Source organism: Panicum virgatum, chromosome 9N (assembly GCF_016808335.1).
Source record: "Panicum virgatum strain AP13 chromosome 9N, P.virgatum_v5, whole genome shotgun sequence".
Taxonomy (NCBI): Eukaryota; Viridiplantae; Streptophyta; class Magnoliopsida; order Poales; family Poaceae; genus Panicum; species Panicum virgatum.
Genome location: NC_053153.1, coordinates 22739046 through 22760603, shown reverse-complemented (window position 1 = coordinate 22760603; position 21558 = coordinate 22739046). Strand labels below are relative to the sequence as shown.

The following is a 21558-nucleotide window of genomic DNA, read 5'->3' as shown; positions in this document are numbered from 1 at the left end:
GCCATCTTAGGGCATGTTTGTCATATAGCTCCCTTTAAAGTTATTCTCAGATGGGAGGATGGCTGCGAGCGATTATCTAGTGATTACGGATAAACTCTAGAGAAAGAAATTGAACCAGAGGAAAATCCGTTCTTAGGGCGCCGTGTCACCAACCGCGTTCCTCTAGAATGGACAAATGGGCGCAACCGCACAAGGCAGCAAGGCAGGCAACCCCTGGCTTGCCGCGCACACGCCGTCCTGAGGCAGTGAGGCGGCCTGGGCGCGAGCATACGAACTAGAGAAGAACATGCACCTACCCCACAGGTTTCAGCATCAACCACACACCACATGCAAACAGCATTACAAGCATCTGCCTTAGCATTACGCATTATAAAACAATATCTTTCTAGCATCAAACGACGGTCACACAAGGTGATAAAGATCACACCGACTGGGTGGGCAAAAATACCGGGCAGACCAAAGAAAGGGGGTGGAAAGAATGAGCCATCGCCCCCCAGAAAAATTGGGAGAATGAGACGACCAGTCCGCGACCTACCGTGCTTGCGCTCATGCCTTCGTCTCCTGCGGAACCGAAACCAAACAAACCCCTCCGCAGCCATGCCCCCATTATTTAAGCACCGAAGATGTTGCCATGGCCTCGCCGCGCTACGAGATCACAAACAGTAGAGCAGTCGGAAACTGAAAGAGAGACGGAGTGGGGTGACAATGTCTGGCAACGTCGTCAGCAGGGGCGCCAATGGCAAGAGCCAGAGCTCCAGGGGCAAGGCCATGCTGCTTGCCCTGGGGAAGGGCCTCCCGGACCAAGTTCTGCCTCAGGAGAAGGTCGTCGAGAGCTACCTCCACGACAGCAGCTGCGACGACCCCGCCACCAGGGCGAAGCTCGAACGCCTTTGTAAGCTCTCTTGTGTTCATCGCAGTTGTTATTTCTTCAAAACCATTATCTTTGTGCTGAGAACTTAGAGTTGGCAAATGTAGCTTAGCTTTCCTCATAAAGACCTCTCGTTTAAACAACTTTCAGTTGTCAAAATATCACGGTTGCAATATATCTGATCAAGGAACTGTCTATTGCACGTAGAAAATGGTAGTAGTAAAATGAAAGACGCACAATTGTCCGTTCGGTATCGAAAGAGAACACATGCACAAGAAAATGCAGAACCACTTTTGCTCTAAGAATATCAGTACGAGCCAATTTAGATCGTAATACATAGCCTTCAGCAGTTCAGCTGTTATGTGATGGTTTGCATCAGATCGTCCAACAGACAGATGATTATTACTCAACGATTTTATTTTACAGGCAAGACCACTACAGTGAGGACAAGGTACACTGTCATGACCAAGGAGATCCTGGACGAGCATCCAGAGCTGAAGACGGAGGGCATCCCAACACTGACGCCACGCCTTGACATCTGCAATGCTGCGGTGATTGACCTTGGTGCCGCAGCAGCTCGTGCTGCCCTTGACGATTGGGGCCGTCCTGCAGCTGATATCACCCACCTCGTCTACATCTCATCCAGTGAGCTTCGTCTCCCAGGGGGCGACCTTCACCTGGCTGCCCGCCTTGGCCTTAGCCCAAACACCGTGCGCATTTCCCTTCTCTTCCTTGGCTGCTCCGGTGGTGCTGCTGCCCTCCGCACTGCCAAGGACATTGCTGAGAACAACCCAGGGAGCCGTGTCCTAGTAACAGCTGCTGAAACCACTGTGCTAGGTTTCCGGCCCCCGAGTTACGACCGTCCTTATGACCTTGTTGGTGCTGCCCTGTTTGGTGATGGTGCATCTGCTGTGATTATTGGAGCAGGACCCATGACACCAGCAGAAAATCCTTTCTTGGAGCTTGAGTTCTCGACCCAGGAGTTCCTGCCTGGGACTGATAAGGTAATCGATGGCAAGATCACGGAGGAAGGAATTAATTTCAAACTAGGGCGTGATTTGCCTGAGAAGATTGAAAGTCGGATAGAAGGGTTCTGCAGGACCCTCATGGACCAGGTCGGGATAAAGGACTTCAATGATGTATTTTGGGCTGTGCATCCTGGTGGACCAGCAATATTGAACAGGCTTGAGTTCTGCCTTGAACTTCAGCCAGAGAAGCTCAAGATTAGTAGAAAAGCCTTGATGAACTATGGAAATGTGAGCAGCAACACAATCTTTTATGTGTTGGAGTATTTGAGGGATGAGTTGAAGAAAGGGGCAATAAGAGAAGAGTGGGGGTTGATCTTGGCTTTTGGCCCAGGCATCACCTTCGAAGGACTGCTAGTTCGAGGTGTCAACTGAAACTGTACCTCCTAAAAGACCTTCACAAGCTAGTATACATGAGGACCATAGGGAAGATTTACATGGCACACATAAATACTAGCTATATATATATACAGGTACATCTCATAAAGACCATAGATGTCTGGGTGGAAGCAGTGCGCTGCATAAACATTGCTAATGTTTTACTGTATTTATGTGTTTATCCCAAACAGTGTAAGGTGCTTGAGTTTGATTCCAAGATACTTGTAGAGTTAAGGCACTATACAGCATGCTGTTCCACTATGGTGTGTACTATTACAGGATTATCTCTGCTAATTGTATACATGAGCAAACTGATTACAACACAACAATCATCTTTTCAAAGGAGAAGCAGAACAATCACGTTACGAGACATAAAACGCATGTTATAATTAACATGTTACAGTGCAAGATAGTAGATGTATAATCTATTATCTATCATGATCCCCTCACCACTTCAACAAATGTTAAAATTTAACATCATTTTAAACATTATTATGAGAAGACACAAAAATAGAGCAAGCTCTTACAGTAAAGGGATTATGGAATGGCACCTCTTACCATTCAGCTTTAGAGAGACATCCATCACATCCTGATCTAACCATGGAGTTTTAAGAAAAACAACCCAGTGACAACTCAAAGAAAGCACCGGATCCCATGTGAAAGCCTATCTTCTTCATCATCGTCATTGTTCAAGGTCCAAAAAACATGAATCAATCAGAAGTAACAAAGATGCCTCTAGCAAATCATGGATTTGAACTTGGTGCTCCATCTTCAAGAGACAGTTCACCAACAATCTTCCCCCAAGCAAGCTTAGCATCACCTTTCACAAGTAAATCCATCTTGGCAACAACATTCCTAGCCTCTTCAGACCTCCCACTCTTCACCAACCCCTCAACCAAACCCTTAACAGCCTCAAATGGTGGTGCTGCCTTCATCGCAAAGCAGCTCTTACAAATCCACAGTGCGTCATCAAGCTTCTCTTTCTCCACCAAGCTCCTAAACAGCACCACATATGTCTGTGAATGCGCAGACACACCCAAGTCACTTCTCCCCTCCCGCCTCTTCATGACCTTCATCCTCTTGAACACCCTCATCGCTGGCCCAACATTCCCCTCCTTGCAGTATCCTTGCACGAGAGCATTGTAGGTAAGGTAATTCGGTGCCACCTCCTTTGATTCCATCACATCAAGCAGCTCCTCCCCCTTGACTGTCTCGCCTTTCTTGGCAAACCACTGTATCCGGCAGTTGTAGGTGACAACATGTGGCTCTAGCTTGTTCGCACTGATCTCCTTCAGAAGCTTCTCAAATCCCTCCTCATCACCCTGCACGGAGTACCCAGCAAGGACAGTGTTGTAGGATATGATGTCCGGGGCAGGGCGGTGCTTCACCTTCTTGTTGGCCATTTCGTCGAGCAGCTTCCGGGCAGCAGCGACCTCGGAGTTCTTGACCAGCGCGTGAAGGAGCACATTGTGGGAGGCGCGGGCGGGCGCGACCCCGAGCGAGGACTCCGCGGTGGCGAAGGTGGACTTGAGATCTTCGAGGCGGCCAGCGCGGAGGAGCGCGGACAGGAGCGCCGAGAATGAGACGTCGGAGCGGGCGGCGGGGGGCGAGGCGGAGAAGGCCCGGAGCGCGTCGTCGGGGCCCGGGAAGAGGGAAAGCGCGCGCGCCAGGAGGCCCGGGGAGGGCGGCGCGGAGGCGAGGAGCTGGTGGAGGAGCGAGGCGGCGAGGTCGGGGCGGCGGAGGCGGGTCAGGCGGGAGGTGGCCAGGGAGAAGAGCTGGCGCGATGTGTGGAGGCGCGGTAGGTCGGGGTTGGAGAGCGCCGAGGCGACGAGGGAGTGGATGCGGGCCGGGTCGGCCTCGGCGCGGACGGCGAGCTGGAGGTCGAGCACGGCGGAGGAACGGGCGGAGGTGGAGGTGGGAGCCGCCGGGGTACGAGTTGCGGCGGGGGACGCCGAGGGATCAACGTCGGGGAGCGCGGAGAAGGCACGAAGCAGGCGAGTGAAGGCGGCGGCGCATGGGTGCGCGGCGTGGCGGCGGCGGAGGAGGAGGGACGCCATGGTGGGGACTCGGGGTTTGCAAGGGTTTGGGTCAAGCGATTGGCCTCACTCTCACAGAGTCACAGTGTGTCAAGCCTTAGGGTTTGGGACGTCGAGCGATTGGCCTCTCACAATCTCGACAGCACGACATCATGTTTTAGTAGTGACCAATTCAAAATGTTCGATCTGAATTTTGGTAGAGAACGCTTGGTATAGATTGCACGAATAATCTGATACGACACGCATGGACTACCACGCTCGCTTGCTTACCATAAACTGTAGGTTTCTTAGGTTCAACGTTGAGATGTTTCACAGTCCATTCTATTCGAACGTATCCTTCCAGATGCGCCAAGATCACGCCCGCAACAGAGATTGCTGATCTCGTCTACAGATCCAGGAACCAAGATACTCCAGGTGCCCAAATTATATCGACTAAACCGGGTTATCATCCATTGATCAACCTAGCTTAAGCGAAATAATCCCGGTAGTCCCCGGTATGCGCCTCAAGCATCGCCCAGGAACCACTCGCATGCGCCTCGAGCATCGCCCAGGAACCACTCGCATACCGTTTGTTCACATCATGACAACCATCACAAGGATATATAAGAGCAGAAATCTAAAGTTGTGATTACAAGTCTTAATTATTAATTTACAAAACTCATGAATTTAACTATAACATGAGCAACTATACATAAGTGTTTTCAGCCATTAAACTTTCTTTACAAACTAAGATCTATTCTAAAATTAGGTGGATATCCTATCAAGTTTTCCTATAGTCAGAGGTAAAATGCAGCGGAAAATTAGAAAGTAATAAGTAGCAATAACGATGTCCTTGCCCACGACACCACTTGCATAAGCTTTGAGCAACTTCCACCATCCATCCACATTGCGCCAAGATCACGCCCGCAACAGAGATTGCTGATCTTGTCTACAGATCCAGGAACCAAGATACTCCAGGCGCAGGCACTGCAAGACTATTGGCCCAAATTCAACAGGGGGTATCACTACTTGACCAAGTAAACTGTGTTGAAGACAGGAGATCAACTCATTGCAAGAATCGGCGTACAATAGCCCCAGAATTGAATTGCATGGGTAAAAAACTTGTAAAACGTAGAAGCTCCTCTGTATCAAAACTCACTGTGATGACGATGACAATTCAATATGTTACATAAGAGTCTAACCAGGCCCTTCACTACCAACAGCAAGAAATAGACTAGGAAGTACAAGTGGGTGTTACTATAAGCGGCTACCTGCGCCTAGGTGGATCAGAGGACCTACGTTGCTTCCCATCAGTATCTGATTTCTCCTGCTTCGTGTCAGATGACCTTCGTGGCTTCCCATCTGTATCCGATTTATCCTTCTCCTTCATGTCTGATTGTTTGAGTTTCCTCGTCAAGTCATCAGCATAGCGCCGCCAAATAGACTCTCTGTCTTTACTCGCCAGTTTGTTGTACCTTGGATCAGATCTTAGAAGACATTTTGCTTCACTCCAAGAGTTGATTGCAGTCTTCCCCTCGTCTGTTGGCCGTGCTGCTACCTCTGGAGTGATAACCTCAGATAGAAGTGCCCGGAAATCACGTACACACCGCTGGGAGAAATTATAGCAGAATTGGGTCAAGATGACACAATAACAAGCATCCAAGCAGAATTACAGAATGCATTACAATGATTGTCCTACTGCATCTGGTGATGACGAGTTATCTAAGTAACACACTACTCAAGCATCAAAGGCTACAAACTCAAAGGCTCAAACAAAAGTATGCAATATGCCTACAGCTCGTTATTAGCCTGGCCACTTACAACACAAAGGTTTCTGTAAATTTGCTAATTTGATGAAAATTTAGGCGATTCTTTCAGCTGATGTATTGACAAAAGTAGCAGATAGTTTCTGAAAGTGTCCCAGACACAGGTTGTGTGCCTAGTGCCCAGGTAGTGGATATGCCCACAACAACACACCTAAGGCTTTAACAGCTAGAATGTGTGCACAACAAAAATAATATGGTGGGCAAAATAATTGATTAGGACAGAATGGAGACCAGAAACATGGTTGTCAAAATCTCGATTCTGTCAGGTTATTTCATGACCATATGATCGATTGAAAGAGCTTGATTTTATGATTCTAATCGCTTTCCTATGTAAAGACATCCGATCCGATTTAGAATCTCTGATTCTGACAACATTTGACTATAAATCGAGACTTCAGTGAACAAACAGCCATGATACCAGAGTAATTTCAAATCCTTAATTCAGTACCTACATGAATTTACAACATTTGGATTTACCTCATATAGGTCCTTGACATGGTCACGAAATAACTTTTCTGCATCGCCTTGGCCTAAGTCTGGATTTAGAGCGCGACCTTGCGGATCCTTTTCAAGCTTCGGTTTGGATTCTGTCCATGATACCTATACACAAAAGTAAAATTGTTGAATCGAGCAATGCATAGTTACCAACTCATCAATATGAAGTAAACTAGGTACCGCAAAACAATGTCAGTTAAAGACAAACAGGAAGCTTATACTAAGTTAAAAGAGTAAATGCAAAACAATATGACCAGAGAAGTAATGACACATCCTAGCTACACAATCATAGATATTTTTCAAACACGTGATGCTTTCAGCGGAAATCCAGCATTTAGATTTCCAAAAATAAACACAACACCAGATGACAGCAAGCGGCTGTTCACATCATTGTTCTTTTCAATCAGAACCGGGGATTCATAGTGTACCAAGGAAACGGTAATGATTTGTGGGTGGCAGCTAATATCTCTCTACATACATCTCCCATAGCTTTTCTTTCTTTCCAAGACCAGCAGCATCAGGCTAATCACGATTTTGCTTCAATTAGACACAACACTAAGCAATATCTTCTACATACAAAATGGTTAAATGGCACTAGTTCATCCTCGTAGTAACTAGACAATCAAAGCCAGTTTGCATATCAAAGAAAAACACTGGTGAAGGGCACTATAACTGGCATTAACACTGACAACAACGAAAGACAGTCTATAAGTGCTTCCTCAGTTAAAGAGGAAGAAATTTAATATGTAACTCAAATCACCTTGGGATCCTTAATCATTTCAACAAGCAAAGCTTGGTATGATGACACAGCCTCTTTTCTTCGGATCTTCATTTTTACTCTCTCCATTTCCTGTTCCTCCCTTTCTTTCCTTTTGCGTGTTTCACGTTCCCTCTCCTTTAATTTGGCCTGGAACAAATACCAGAGTATATTAAAGCTAGACATAGTTAAAAAAAAAGATCATGATGTTCATCAGTTGAGTTGACTGACTTGCTCATCCACTTTGGCCTTGGCAGCTTGTTCTACTTCCTGTTCAGCAGATTTTAGTTCCGCTATGTATTCGTTAAATATAGTTTCCCTCTCTTCATGCTTTGTGGCTTTGTACCTTGGATCACTCCGGAAATTTTCTTTCACCTACAAATTCAGTGTATGAACATGAACATTGATTCATGAGTAGAAAAACAACTCATAACTTACACTGCAAGGTCCTACTACATCCTACAATATCGGTACACTATTATTCCTGTTAGTGGTGAAATCCTTTCGGTAGGCCTCTCCCACACTGTTTTCTTTAAAAAAATGGCATTCAATAAGATGTTGCAAATAAACATACAAGTTATAGATTTATTATGATGTTCTGAATGGAAGAAGCTGTTTTAGGGCCACAACTATCAATTTACTACATGAAGTGCACAACTCGTCAATTGGAACATCAGGGCGATGTGATCCAACAACAGGTAAGTCAGACAAAAATATCATAACAGAACAGACCATCATACTTTACGATGTTTCAAAAAAGCAGTAGGCAGCTGGTCAGGCTCTGCCTAGCTCCTAGGTGAAGGCGATCCTAGGCAGTTTTAACTTTTTGAGTTAGTAGGAGTAATGCCTTATTAGATAGAAGAAACATCGCATATTAAAACTTTAAAAGAAAGAATTTGATATTAACATGCATTTATAAGTCGCATGACCACAGTTTAGCTCCCTTAATGTCTAATCTGTCTCAGTTTGAATTATAGATCAAATCCTAATTAGAGACACAGTAAGTATCTTGCTTGCATAGTAGCATGTGGAAATTAGCAATCCATGTGCCAGAACCATGACCTAGAATTCAAGTTATTTACTTCTGTATTATAAATAAAAAATAGTGTTAGTACTGTTTTTAATTTAACACAACAGTTTTTGGTCATGTGGCTCTTGTTGCATTTCATCTCATCTACACCAACTTGCTTGGTACTAAAGGCTTTGTTATTTCGGTGGTTATATTCAACGAAAGGAGAACAAAATGCATACTTTTGTCCATCGGCTAGCTGAAGTTATATCTTTACTTTCTCGAAGCATTGATTTGAAGTCAGCAATGACAGCTTTGCGCATTGATTGGACTTTTTCTTGAATAGCCTTCACCCTGCTCAAAAGTTGACCATGCATTATATAAATGTATATCTCATATATTTAACTTAAAGAAATCAAAATCATTTCTTCAATGATGGTCATACTTCTCATTAAAAAGAGCCTCCCTTTCCTTTCGGTCCAAGGCTTCAAACCGAGAATCAGCACCCCATTTTCTTTTGAAATCCGGATAGGCTGTTTTCTCGTTGATGTCCTGAAATATATATTTAGATGGCATCACACATATGAATGCTATCACCTTTATAGGCGAGCCATTTCACCACCATTACATGGCCTGTCAATTCACAGGGAAAACAATTGAAGTATAAATTAGACCTCGGATGCTTCTTCCAGTAATTCTTTATACGCCTCTACTGCAGCCTTCTGGGCAGCTCTTTTCTCCTTCCGCTCCTCTTCAGCACGTGTGCGAACATAGTGGTCAAATATAGCCCGCCTTGTTGAGTGACTAGGAATAGCCTATACAAAGAAAAAAGGACATATATTTTGGACCTAATCAGTTATGTTTATTAGCCGTCAAGAAAATTAGCAGTTTGTAAAAACTAAAATCATAACTAATATGCTTTAAATTCACAAAAGAAGACTTAAAATCAATAGTTCTCCAGCATAACATGCATAAAAAAATAACATGATTATTATAATCATTAATTGCTCAATTATTAGTCTTGTAATAAGTAAAAGTTGAGCCTCAGTTTTACTAAACAAAAACAAAGAAATTTGTACAATTTCTACCCTCAGTTAAAAAACAACAACACATAGGTGCAAAGTTAAGCTTTCCCAAAAAACAACTTCAGTTATGCAGAATTTAGTACATTGTTGTAAAGTTTAACCAAACAAATACCTAGTGCCACTGATTCTGTGAACAACATTTTCACCACTACCTCAAAAACAGAACTCCACAAACTCAAGATACACAAAGACCTATGCAACTCCAATATTGTACATGCTGCTGAGCTATTGACGGCAGCTCCGGCGTGATAGAAAACAAGCTGCCAAGAGAGCGTGGTAGAAAACAAAGTACCAAGAGGAGAGAAAGTGAGTACACTCTATTACATACACTGGGGCAGATTTTTCACAGTGTTGCCCAGAACACTCACAAATCATGGTAAAGGCCAGAGGTCAGCTTGACCGAGGCCGCTTGATTGAATTGGAGAACTGGAATTCACGGTTACAAAGGGGGGGGGGGGGGGGTAGCTGTGCTTATATAGCCAGCAGCCCAACCACTAAAGTGCTAAAGCAAAAGCATAAAGCCAAGGCATCAACTTGATAGCCAAGGCAAGTCTTAAGCATAATTAAGATACAAACACTAGGCTTATATGCCATCAATCTCCTCCTAAGGCTAGTGCTGAGTGATCTGCTCCAGCCCAATCCTCTTCCTCATCTCCAGGAATCTGCTCCTCCCTAGTGACTTGGTGAGAATGTCGGCCAGCTGATCAGTAGTGGGAATGTGATCAGCCTTGATGCTCCCATCCTCCAGGCAATCCTTGATGAAGTGGTACTTGATCCTGATGTGCTTGCTCCTGCCATGGAAGACGGGGTTCTTGGCCAGCGCAAGGGCAGACTTGTTGTCCACCTTGAGCTCCACCACATCCACCTTACTGCCCAGCAGCTCCCCGAGCAGCCTGGACAGCCACAATGCTTGAGTTGCTGCAGAAGCGGCGGCGATGTACTCTGCCTCGCAGCTCGAAAGCGCCACCACCTTCTGCTTGATGGATTGCCAACAGACCAAGCATCCGCCGAGGAAGAACATGGTCCCGCTGGTGCTCTTGCTGGTGTCGACATCGCCGGCGAGGTCACTGTCGCAGTAGCGACGAAGCTCGCCGTGCCGGGGATGCGCTTGTAGACCAGACCGTAGTCCAGCGTCCCAGCCACGTAGCGAAGGATGCGTTTGACGGCCTGCAAGTGCTCCGCCGTAGGCCGCTCCATGAACCGGCTCATGTACCCGACCGCGAACGCAAGGTCCGGCCGGGTGTGCACTAGGTACCGGAGACTCCCCACCAGCCGCCGGTAGTGTGTGACGTCGACCTCCTCAGCCTCGCTCTCGCGACTGAGCTTGAGCTTCTCCTCCATGGGCGTGTGGACGGAGTTGCAGCCCACCATGTCGCCGAGCTCGAGGATCCTCTTGGCGTAGTGTGCCTGGGACAGAGAGATGCCGCTGGCGCTTTGGCGCACCTCGATGCCGAGGTAGAAGCTCAGGAGCCCGAGATCGCTCATGTCGAATCTCTGCTTCATGGCCGCCATGAACTCCTCCACCTCCTCCGCATCAGCGCCGGCAATGACGAGGTCGTCGACGTAGACCCCAACCAGCAGGACAGAGCGCCTACTGCCCCGCCGGTACATCGCCGCCTCGTGCACGCTCTGCTGGAAGCCCATCTCCTTGAGCGTCGCATCCAGCTTCGCGTTCCAGGCCCGCGGCGCCTGCCTGAGCCCGTACAGCGCCTTGCGCAGGCGGTACACCTTGCCTTCTTCTCCGGGAACGGCAAAGCCTGATGGCTGCCGCACGTACACCTCCTTGAGGTCGCCGTTGAGGAAAGCGGACTTCACGTCCATGTGGTGCACGCGCCATCCATCCTGAGCCGCCAGGGCGAGGAGAACACGGACGGATTCCATCCTCGCCACCGGCGCGAACGCGTCCTCGTAGTCGACCCCTCCTGCTAGACGAAGCCGCGCGCCACCAGCCTCGCCTTGTGCTTGATCACCGCCCCCTTCTCATCTTTCTTCAGCTTGAAGACCCATTTCAGGGTAATTGGGCGGTGTCCAGCCGGTGGATCCACGAGCTCCCAGGTCCGGTTCCTCTCCACGAACTCGAGCTCGATCTCCATCGCCTTGCACCACGCCGGATCGCCTTGCGCCTCCGCGTGCATGGTCGGCTCGCCAGCATGCGTCAAGTGCAGCTGCGCGCACACCCGAGGCTCCACCTCGGGGATGGACTCCTCGCCGAGGATGTTGTCCATCGTGCGGTAGCGGAGGGGTTCGCCACCGTAGAACACGTCCAGCCGCTCCTCGTCGTCCTCCAGGGGAGTGGCTAGCTCCGCCGGATGCGGCTCTGCTGCCGCGGGAGTCTCCAGAGCAGGGGAATTTGCCGGAGCAGAGGAGGGCGAGGCGCGCGATGTCGAAGCAGAGGAAGGCGGAGTCGACGCAGCCGCCGGCAATGCAGCGTCACCGAGCTCCACCGGAGCCGGCGAGCGTGACTCAGTAGGCGTAGCAACCGGCGATGGTGAAGGCGCGTCCCGTCCTTCAAGCCCTCCTGCGGCGGCGAGCTCGAAGTCGATTGTAACATCCCAGTTTTCATCACTATTGAAAGAAATGCAAGGCAACCCTCAAGAACATTCTCCACTAAGCAAGAGTGAGATATTTTTCATGGAGTACTCTAAAATTAGTAATAAGTAAAATTTTGAAAATGTTAGAATATTTTGGAATTCTCTAGAAGGGGGACACTTGTCCTAATACCATGGCTTCCCTTGACCTATAAATAGAGCCCCCATCCTTGCCATGGCATCCATCCATGAGCAAGGTAGATGAGTTATGGTAGGGCTAGAAGGGTGAGTGCTAGGCTAGCCACTTAAAGGTGTGTGTTCCTTTGTAACTTTGTTGCTCCAATAAGATAAGTGTCTTTATAAGTGTTAGTCTCCCGGTTAAACTTAAGTACTTAGTGTATAAAGTTGTGATCCATCGAAGGTTGGCTCTCCCACCCGGGATCACAAAAGGGTCTGGACTTCATCGAAGATTGGCTCTGTCACCCGGAAGCCAGTTTCATCTGTTGGTAGGCTCTGCCTCCCGGAAGCAAAAGGCGGCTCTGCCATCATAAGGACCCGGTACACTAAGTGACTAGAAGCTGACCGACTCCGAAGTGAGTTGGTGTATCATAGGGGTAGATCCTCAACTTAGTGGGTATTAGGGCCACCTCAATTTCCAACAATCACTAAAATAAAACTTATGTTGCAATTAAACTAGTAACGTAAAATAATACTAATGTTATATGAAGTATTACATAACTACTAGGCAAACTATTTTATACTCTTGTCTTGCAATAGTACATTCGTTCCCTTCAGTAACCAGCATAAGCATGCTTGCACCTACGACAAAAATCCATAGAAACCTCTCGAGTCACCGTACCACGCCATAATTCCCAGACAATCATGACAGCGCCTACCTCCTGCGCCATAACTTCATCCCCTGGAAGCCACAGAGTACCCACACCATTGGCCTTGAAATGACCCGTCATGGCAGCACTCCATTTCCTGGAAGCCGGCAAGAGTGCTCACAATATTAAATAACCCGTCATGCAAATATGGCGGCACCTCGCCATAAATCGGGGTCGTCGCGCACAGTGCCGGCCGAGATTTTTTCTCCGCCGCGCGAACCGCCTCACCTCGTCTATAAAAGAAGTCGACGCCCCCTCCCTGCCGTCCTCGCTCGCGCACGCGCGACACGCCGGCCCCACGACGGGACCGCGCACTGCCGTTGGCACCACGCCGTGCCGCCCACCTCCGCGTCCCCACCTCGCCCACGCCGCTGCAGCGTCCTCGCCGGCTTTGACGCCTCGATGCTCGCGCCTTCAACACTGCCACTGTTCGCGTTGACGAGCTGCCGCAGCCCACGCCGTCGCCCGTCCCTGCGCGACGCCGCTGCTGCTCTCCTCGCCTATAAAAGGAGCGAGGCCGTGACGAGCCCCATCATCAGCCCAAGCACACCGAGCCGCTTCGCTCCGCTAGCTGAACCACTCCTCACGAGCCCAGCTCACTCACGAGACGAAGCTCCAATAGTTGACCCTCTTCCTCGAGCTGTTCCGCGCCAAGGTGAGATGGCAGGCAGCTCCCCGACCATTAACTCTGCAATACTAATAAAGGCCCAAAACACCCACCAGGCCGTGAGCACTTAATCCAAATCATTCTATTTTCGGAATTAAACACCAACCAATACTGTAAACTCAATATCTCCTTCATATCAACTTTTTTTCACGTAACTCTTTTTCCTAAACTCTCCTCAAATTATATACTATCTATTCCTCCTATTTTCATCTCCATTTGAGCTTATTTTATAGCTTGCTTGTGTTTGTTTGCCGGTTGTGCCGTTTTCGCCCGTAGGTCACTGATCACGGAGTGACCGAGGAGGAGCCTGCCAAGGAGTACGAAGGCCAGTACCGCGAGCAGGAAGCCGCCGCCGCCGCCGACTCGTACGTAAGCGAAGTCAAGTTTCATCGACCCCTACTTGAGCGGTTGCATCCATGTGAGGACGTCTAGTTGTAGCCCTGGTTTAGGATCGATTACATATACCGGAACTTGAGTGATTGAGTGTGCTCATACATGCATATGAGTAGTTATGCATATCCAGAGTTGAAACTAGGATATGAAGGGTTTTGACTGAGGCTAGGGCAGCTGGGTATGCTGGAGCCGGCGTTACCGTGGTGGTAGACTGGCAGGTGAGTGCTACCGTGGTGGTAGGCTCGAGTTGACATGTTGAGGGATGTTTGCTGCCCTGGTGAACCATAAGGACCGAGTTGTTTTGACATCTCACCTAGCTTACTTTAGTACGACCACAGGTTCCGGTATGGGCCGGATTTAGCCTAATCCCACTGGTTATCTTGACGGTCGCAGGGATGGTTTACGAGTATAGACCATTGGGGTCAGGGCCCGAGGGTTTGTGCGGCCGGGCTGGGGCGTGACCACGACTGGGTGTCGGCTATGTCGGTTGTCTGTTTGGGCAGTCTAGCGTGTGAGTACAGTGTACGACCTCTGCAGAGTGTATAATCCATTCGAATGGTCCGTGTCCACGGTATAGACAGGCTACGGTGTGGTCCTGACAACTAGTGAGCTACCTACTGTGGGTTGTGTCGGGAAGAGTTGCATACCATGAGTTGCATTGCTAATGCATTGTGCTTAATGTGTATCATGCATGTCATTCCCCTCCCGTAGGGCAAGGTAGAGCTTGCTGAGTACTTTTGTACTCACCCCTGTTGATTTTCTCCAGAGGATCCTGACTTTGTGCCGGAAGACTGAGAGTAGATCGTGTCCGCACCCAAGCTTTTCAAGTGGAGCCGTGATGGATGAAGAGCTAGCCCTGCATGTCGTTATGCTAGTTGTTATCCTATGGTTGCTCTGTGTAACTTTGTGTTGTCACTTTACTCCTCATGTACGTGTTAAATAAAGCTATGTATGACTCTGGACTCCACTTGATGTAACATGTATTGTGTCGGAGACTTAATTCGGTAAATAATACATGGTTTAGCCTTGATCTTCGGGTCGGGACGCTTCATCGATGCTGAGCTCCTCCGCCATGGACGCAGCGTGCTCCGCGCTGCTGTTCCAGTCCCAGTCGCGCGTCTCGTCGAAGACGATGTCGCGGGACACGAGCACGCGCCGGGCCACCGGATCGTAGACCCGATACGCCTTGGCACCATCCGCGTACCCGAGGAACACCCCTGGCCGGCTGCGATCGTCGAGCTTGCGCACCTGGTTCAGCTCCTTGGCGAAGCAGAGGCAGCCGAAGACTCGCAGGTGCGCCACCGCCGGTGCTCGCCCGTACCAAGCCTCGTAGGGCGTCTTGCCCTGCAGGCTCTTGGTCGGCGACCTGTTCAACAGGTGCATCGCGGTGACTACCGCCTCGCCCCAGAACTTGGCCGGCATGCCCCGCTGCTTGAGCAATGCCCGCGCCATGCCCACCACGGTCTGATTCCTCCGCTCCAATACGCCATTCTGCTGAGGCGAGTAGGGAGCAGAGTAGTGACGCGTGATGCCCTCATCGGCGCAGTAGTCGGCGAACTCCCCGGCGGTGAACTCCCGGCCGTTGTCGGTGCGGAGCACGTTCAGCTTGTGCCCGCACACCTTCTCGGCCGCACCGACCCGCGCACGTCGCCGTCGATGTTGGCGAAGAGCTCGCGGCGTCCGGTCATGTGGTGGGTCGCGCCGCTGTCGAGGTACCACCCGTCGATCGCATCCTCGCCGGCGATGGCGTTGAGGATCGCCTGGGCACGCGGCTCGTCAAGCTGGAGGACGTGGCCATGCGCAGCGGCCTGGTGCGCGCCCAGCTCGACGACGCCGTGCGCCAGGAACAGCCCGACGTCCACGTCTCCCTCCGCGACGTGAGCCGCGCCGCGGTTCCGGCGAGGCTGAGGGCTGTCCCTTGCCCACTGCCCGGCGCGGTTGCAGTTGTGGCAGGTGTCGTCGCGATTCGCAATGCGATCGCCGCCGGCGTCACCTCCTTTCTCCCCGCGCCCGCCGCCGGAGTCACCAGCATCTGTCTCGCGCTCTCCCCTGGGCTTGTTCTTCCTTCCGCCACGGGGTCGGCGACGCCGCCCCTGGCCGTCCTTGGCCGTGCCGGCGTTGTCCCCCTTGCCGCCGGCGCGCTGTTGCTCGGAGTACAACAGCTTGCCCTGCTCCTCCGACGCGCGGTCCCGGTCCTCCACCACCTTGAATCGCCCGGCGACGTCGTCGATGGAGAGATCCTGGAGGTCGAGGAGGGTCTCGATCGAGAAGACCAATTGCTCGTACCTCTTAGGCATCCACCGGAGAAACATCTCCACGGCGCGTCCCTCGTCGAGATCGGTGTCGCCGTTGCGCACCATCTGCTCCATCAGATTGGTGAGACGGACGGCAAAGTCTTCAACTTGCTCGTCGGGGCGAAAGGTGAGACCTTCCCACTCGCCGCGGAGGCGCTGGAGCGCAGCACGTCGCACGCGGTCGCTCCCAACGCGCCTGGCCTCGATCGCCTCCCAGGCGAGCTTGGCGGTGGGCTTGGTGGCGATGGTGGCGCCGATCTCCGGCGGGACGGCGGCGCAGAGGGCCTTCAGCGCGCGGCGGTCTTGCTCATAGTCGGCGCCGTCGTACTTGATGGCGTCCCAGAGGAAGCGCGCCTGGAGCTTCACCTTCATGAGGCTCCACTCATAGTAATTGGAGCGCGTGAGCATCGGCCATCCGGTCCCGATCTCACGGTAGACCTGCATGACTGGAGAACGCCCGCGACGCCGTGGAGACGGCGATTCGCGGCGGCGGCGATCCTTCGACGTGATGGAGCCCTCCGCGTCCTCGTCGCCGTCCTGCTCCTCCTCGCGCAGCGCTGCAGCGGCTTCCGCCACAGCCTTGGCCGCGGCCACTGCATCCTTGGCTGCCTAGGCGCTCCCTGCGTGCCTGTGCGGCGGCGGCGTCGCGTCTGGAACTGGAGGTGGACATGGCGGCGGCGCTGGAGGGAAAAGCACTAGAACCCTAGGCTCTTGATGCCAATTGTTGCCCAGAACACTCACAGATCATGGTAAAGGCCAGAGGTCGGCTTGACCGAGGCCGCTTGATTGAATTGGAGAACTGGAATTCACGGTTACAAAGGGGGGGGGGGTTAGCTGTGCTTAATGCTTATATAGCCAGCAGCCCAACCACTAAAGTGCTAAAGCAAAAGCATAAAGCCAAGTCATCAACTTGATAGCCAAGGCAAGTCTTAAGCATAATTAAGATACAAACACTAGGCTTATATGCCATCACACAGGGTGCTAGCATTGGAAAACCTGTAGCTAAGTTCAGCACCCAGTGCCAAGGAAGGAAAGGTATGTGAGCCAAGTGTTGGTGAGAGAAGAAGAATCTCGAAAAGATTGGATGCGAAAGCTGAGAACACATTTTTTCTTTAATTATACTGACTGTAGGTCATAGTTTGCATAATACAGTAGTGCTAAACACCCGAAGCATTTTGTACCAACCTAGTACCCCACATGTGGGTCCCATCTTAAAAACGCAAAGGTGCTGTACACTAAGGGGCTGTTTGGATGAAAGCCACACTTCGCCACGCCACGCACGCCCCCTGCCACGCTACAGTAAACTGCGGGAGCGGGATTGGCTGTGGCGCCGGAAACGCCCGCCACGCTCTGTGGCGAGCTGTGGCTCACCCCTAAAGTTGCCCTAAGCCATGGTCTAGATCTTACCTTTTGCTTGTTATCATAATAATATTTCTTTCCATCGCTTGTTGATACTATGCTCCAGTCAGTACCTGCCAATTTGTCCCTGGCAGAGTAGCAAGATTAGATTCCATATTGCGATAAATTCATGAACATACACGAATATAGAAGACGAAATAGAATGCATTGACAAGATAAAGAGCAACTGAAGACGATACTGACAATCATGCATATTTTCAGCTAGTAATTTTGTAATCCACATGGCTAAATGATCAATCATATAATGTACAGTACATTTAGGACCATCATATCAATTGCACCATTCATAAGGAAACTGGATTTTTTTTTCTGTGACTAAGGGGTTTCTTTATGCCTAATTTGAAATCCAAAGGCCTCACATGTAGCCCAGGATGCTCACAAAGAACACATATACGAACAAAATGGAGATGGGTGTTGACAATTGCTTGCAGTTTTTCTGGTTTTCTTGCTATGTATAGCTGAATACATGCTCCAATAAGGAAACTTATTGGAGCATTACTACCATAATTGCCTGTTATTCTCCCTAATGCAACTAAACACTCTGAACCTGGATTATTGCTAACATAATTAAACAGACTATATTAAACATACAATTTGGTGGCATATAGTATTGAATGTCAGCACTAAATGAACATCAAGGATATTACGATAATTAAATATTATCTACTTCATCAAACAAAAATGACCAAGGGATTGTGTAATTCAGCAAAAGTATAGCAGGGAAGCTGAGCCAAACACTATTTGTAGTGTAGAATTCTGAGGATCCCACAGCCCTGATTCTAGAAATAGAATAACGATCACAACCTATCAAAATCCATAGCTGGAGAACTGCTAGCCTAAAATGAATCCTAGCTTTAGTGACTGCCTATTCATGTAGCATATGTTACATCTTTCTAGTTGATGCAGAAGCAATCAGAAACCATGGCAGTCATTGACACTAAATTGGTTGTGCCTTCAAGAATTATATGAAGAGAATAAAGTTGGACAGATCAAAATGCTTGGAATGTTCATCCATCAAGACATAACTCCAACTGTAATCAGTCAAACACAGTTCAAGATAAGCATGGTAGCTTAAGACATACCAAGAAACTGGAACAGGTTGTGTTGCAACCTTCTCAGGCTGCAGCAAAAACATAAAAGGAAAGAAATTAGTTAAATTGTGATGCTGAATTGCCATGTTCCCATACTAGAATGAAGTCATATTACTTGATAAAGCTATTCCTTTGTGCAACTACCTCCCCCTTATAACCAGGCGGTCTCTGGTAAGTTGATTCTCCGGTCAAGGCATTGTAATAGTATACAACACCAGTTTCAGTTTTGTGAGCAGACCATGCTTCCGAATCCTGGACTCCTGTATTTCTTTTTTCCTCCAGCTGCTCATTGACTTGACCTCCATGTCCTGCAGCATTACACCCTATAATGAGAATAAGAAGAATTAACAGGAAAAACCAAGACCAAATATGAACTCAAGCGAAAGCATTGCCTGTAGAATCTGGCTCAGCAGAAGCCAGAGTGGGCTGTTCAGATCCTGGATTTGTTGATGTCTGTTCTTTCCGATCTCCACCAGTTGAGACACCAGATGGTTGGGCATTGGCAAAGGACATAGTTGCAGCAGAAGCCCCAACCATTGGCTTGCCAAGGGAGCCTACAGGACCAGGATAGGACTGGAAGGGAGGCTGCTGAGCCCCAGTAGGTTGTGGAGGATGGGGGTGCCCCCATAAGGGTTGAGGTGGGACAATACCATGTCCTGGATAGGATGGGTAAAATGGTGGTTGAGAATTCTGCAGAATAACACCTGGGTTTGCAATTGATGATGGTGCCGTTTGGGGCAAAGAAGCAGCAGATGGAACAGTAGGCCTCCCAGGGAGGATTGTTGGATTTGAGAAGATTGGAGAAGGTTGTCCAGGTACAGATAGTCTAGCGCTTCCAAATACCTCAGGGCGAGGTGGCAATGACTGTGTTGGCATCTGAATAGGGATTGAAGAACTTCCGGAAGCACTTGTAATTGTTGAGGGGGAATTTGATGGCAGGCCAGTAGGCAACTGCATTGTATGGGGGCTAACCATTGACGCACTTGGGGCATCTGATTTTGAAGTATTAGTGTCCAAGTTGACCTGTAATAAACTCATCAAGTTACTCCAAAGATTCAAAAATACAAAAGCAAACAGATTGATGCATAGTGGTGTTTAATGGAAATAGAGAGGCTTGGGATTGCACCTGTTGTGTGCTAGCACCAAAAGGAATATTGGATGGCCTTGGCACTGAAAATGGCAACTGAATAGATCCAGGACTAGGTGCCATAGCTCCTTGCAAAGTTGTACCTGGGCGAGTTAATTGCCCAGGCGCAGGAGGTTGCAAGGAACCCGGTGGAACAAATCTAGAAGCTTGACCAACATGGTTTGTTCCCTGTAAGAAAAAATATATCAGGGGTTAGTGCAGCAGAAATAGGATCAGGTCACTAACTTAAGAAATAAAAAAACTAGTATACAGAACAATGCTAATTATAATAAAGCCATGAGAAATTACAGCATCAGGTTGAAACTGCTGACCAGTAGGCAATCTAGCATTAGCATGCGAAACTACATTATACGAGAAAGAAGGCCTGTTCCCAAAAAATTGCCCTGGGGCTGGTGGCTGAAGAGCTGCTGCAGGCACAGGAGCAGCTGTGCGTGCCTGCAAGGGGGATAAAAATCATGAGATACAGGAATGCCAACATTAGGTAAGCAATCGAACTTGAGCACAGTTGACTAAGTTGAATTGTTTGTAGTTTCCATCCTTCAATCTACTTTCACAGAAAGATTGTGCTTCTGTGCACAATAATAAATTTGGTTTGTCAATATCAGGATATCTTAACTTCGTATTAGGCCATCTTTGAAAATGGCAGGATTCACAGAAGCATACCAATAAAAAGAATCGAAAATGAATAAAGAACCTGATTTCACTAGCTTCTCGAATAAACTCTTCTAAATAAACCCTTGTTGACTATGGTCCATCGCATTAACAGCTTTCAATTAATCAATTCTGAGGCACTTATATACATGACATAATGCAAAATTATAACTGACTGAGTAAGTTTCTAGGCATTCTCCCGCAAGTTTCTGGACATGACATAATGCGAAATTATAACGCAACAGGGAAAAAGAAAACCACCCAATTGCCTTGACAGCATGGCAATGTCAAGGCAGATAAGCTGCAGTAGAGAATTAAGACAAGATGCCTACTGGAGAAGAGCCTGGCTGTAGTGAAGCTGCACCGCCTCCAACTTGCGGGGCTGGTGGGGCCCTCGGCAGTACGTTATAAGAAAAGGCAGGCGACGGCGACGGAGACAGCGACGGGGGCGCCATGTAGGCCGGAGAGCCTGCAAATTGCGGCCGCGGAGGCCCTGGTGCTGCGCGCGTAGCTGGTGAAGCCGGAGGTGGCACCGCCGCAGAATCGGGAGTGGTGGTGGGAGCAGGAGCGGGAGCGGACGAGGCATCTCCGGAGGCTGCCGCCGCGAGGGCAGATTGATTGGATGCCCCTGCGGATTCCGCCGTGGCGGCCGCCCCTGCCTCGGGCCCTTCCGGTTGCGCCGCGACCACTGCCTCGTCCTGAGGGGGCTCTTCGACCTGTGGTTCGCCCACGTCGGAGACGGCCGACGCCGGCGTCGCCATGACTGGCGGTGGTTGAGGCCCTAGGGTTTTGTGAGGAAGGACCGAAGGAGAAATCGATGAGCGTCGGGGCTCGCGCGAGAGAAGCAGTGGCCGTCGAGCGACGAAGAGAGGAGTTGGATTACTTCAAAATGGCCCATGGGCCGCAGCCTGACCGTTTCTTTTTTTCTTTTTCTTTTTTTGAAACGGACTGGGCTGTTATCAGTTGGAATGGGTTCAGAAATAAGGTTGTTTTTTTTGTTTTGTCAGAATGGCTTAAAATTCC

The 21558-nt window shown here is 49.3% G+C and overlaps 4 protein-coding genes across 7 annotated transcripts; 1 reads left to right on the top strand and 3 right to left on the bottom strand.

Moving 5' to 3' along the window:
* The first annotated feature begins 629 nt into the window (after positions 1–629).
* Positions 630–2512, top strand: LOC120690631 (type III polyketide synthase A-like). The gene is made up of 2 exons (XM_039973353.1): positions 630–892; positions 1295–2512. Exons 1-2 carry the CDS (start codon positions 706–708, stop codon positions 2266–2268), a joined length of 1161 nt encoding a protein of 386 aa, XP_039829287.1. The 5' UTR covers positions 630–705; the 3' UTR covers positions 2269–2512.
* A 93-nt stretch (positions 2513–2605) lies between these two features.
* On the bottom strand, positions 2606–4435 carry LOC120690630 (pentatricopeptide repeat-containing protein At1g09820-like). Its single transcript, XM_039973352.1, has one exon. The coding sequence runs from the start codon at positions 4326–4328 to the stop codon at positions 3015–3017; it is 1314 nt and encodes a 437-aa protein (XP_039829286.1). The 5' UTR covers positions 4329–4435; the 3' UTR covers positions 2606–3014.
* Positions 4436–4955: 520 nt separating this feature from the next.
* On the bottom strand, positions 4956–11339 carry LOC120688863. Its single transcript, XM_039971222.1, has 10 exons — positions 10527–11339; positions 10186–10431; positions 9048–9188; positions 8819–8925; positions 8616–8727; positions 7596–7739; positions 7368–7514; positions 6590–6712; positions 5558–5895; positions 4956–5273 (listed from the first exon to the last, which is right to left on the bottom strand). The coding sequence occupies exons 1-10, from the start codon at positions 11337–11339 to the stop codon at positions 5108–5110; spliced, it is 2337 nt and encodes a 778-aa protein (XP_039827156.1). The 3' UTR covers positions 4956–5107.
* Positions 11340–16995: 5656 nt separating this feature from the next.
* Positions 16996–21385, bottom strand: LOC120690628 (vegetative cell wall protein gp1-like). 4 transcript variants are annotated; one of them, XM_039973348.1, is made up of 7 exons: positions 20868–21384; positions 20173–20319; positions 19864–20052; positions 19130–19760; positions 18882–19045; positions 18729–18766; positions 16996–17713 (listed from the first exon to the last, which is right to left on the bottom strand). In XM_039973348.1, exons 1-7 carry the CDS (start codon positions 21294–21296, stop codon positions 17413–17415), a joined length of 1899 nt encoding a protein of 632 aa, XP_039829282.1. In that variant the 5' UTR covers positions 21297–21384; the 3' UTR covers positions 16996–17412. The 4 variants fall into 4 exon arrangements, with proteins under 4 accessions (XP_039829282.1, XP_039829283.1, XP_039829285.1 ...); XM_039973350.1 differs by having other exon boundaries at positions 17641–17713; positions 18853–19045; positions 20868–21383; XM_039973349.1 differs by lacking the exon at positions 20173–20319 and having other exon boundaries at positions 20868–21385.
* Positions 21386–21558: the final 173 nt, after the last annotated feature.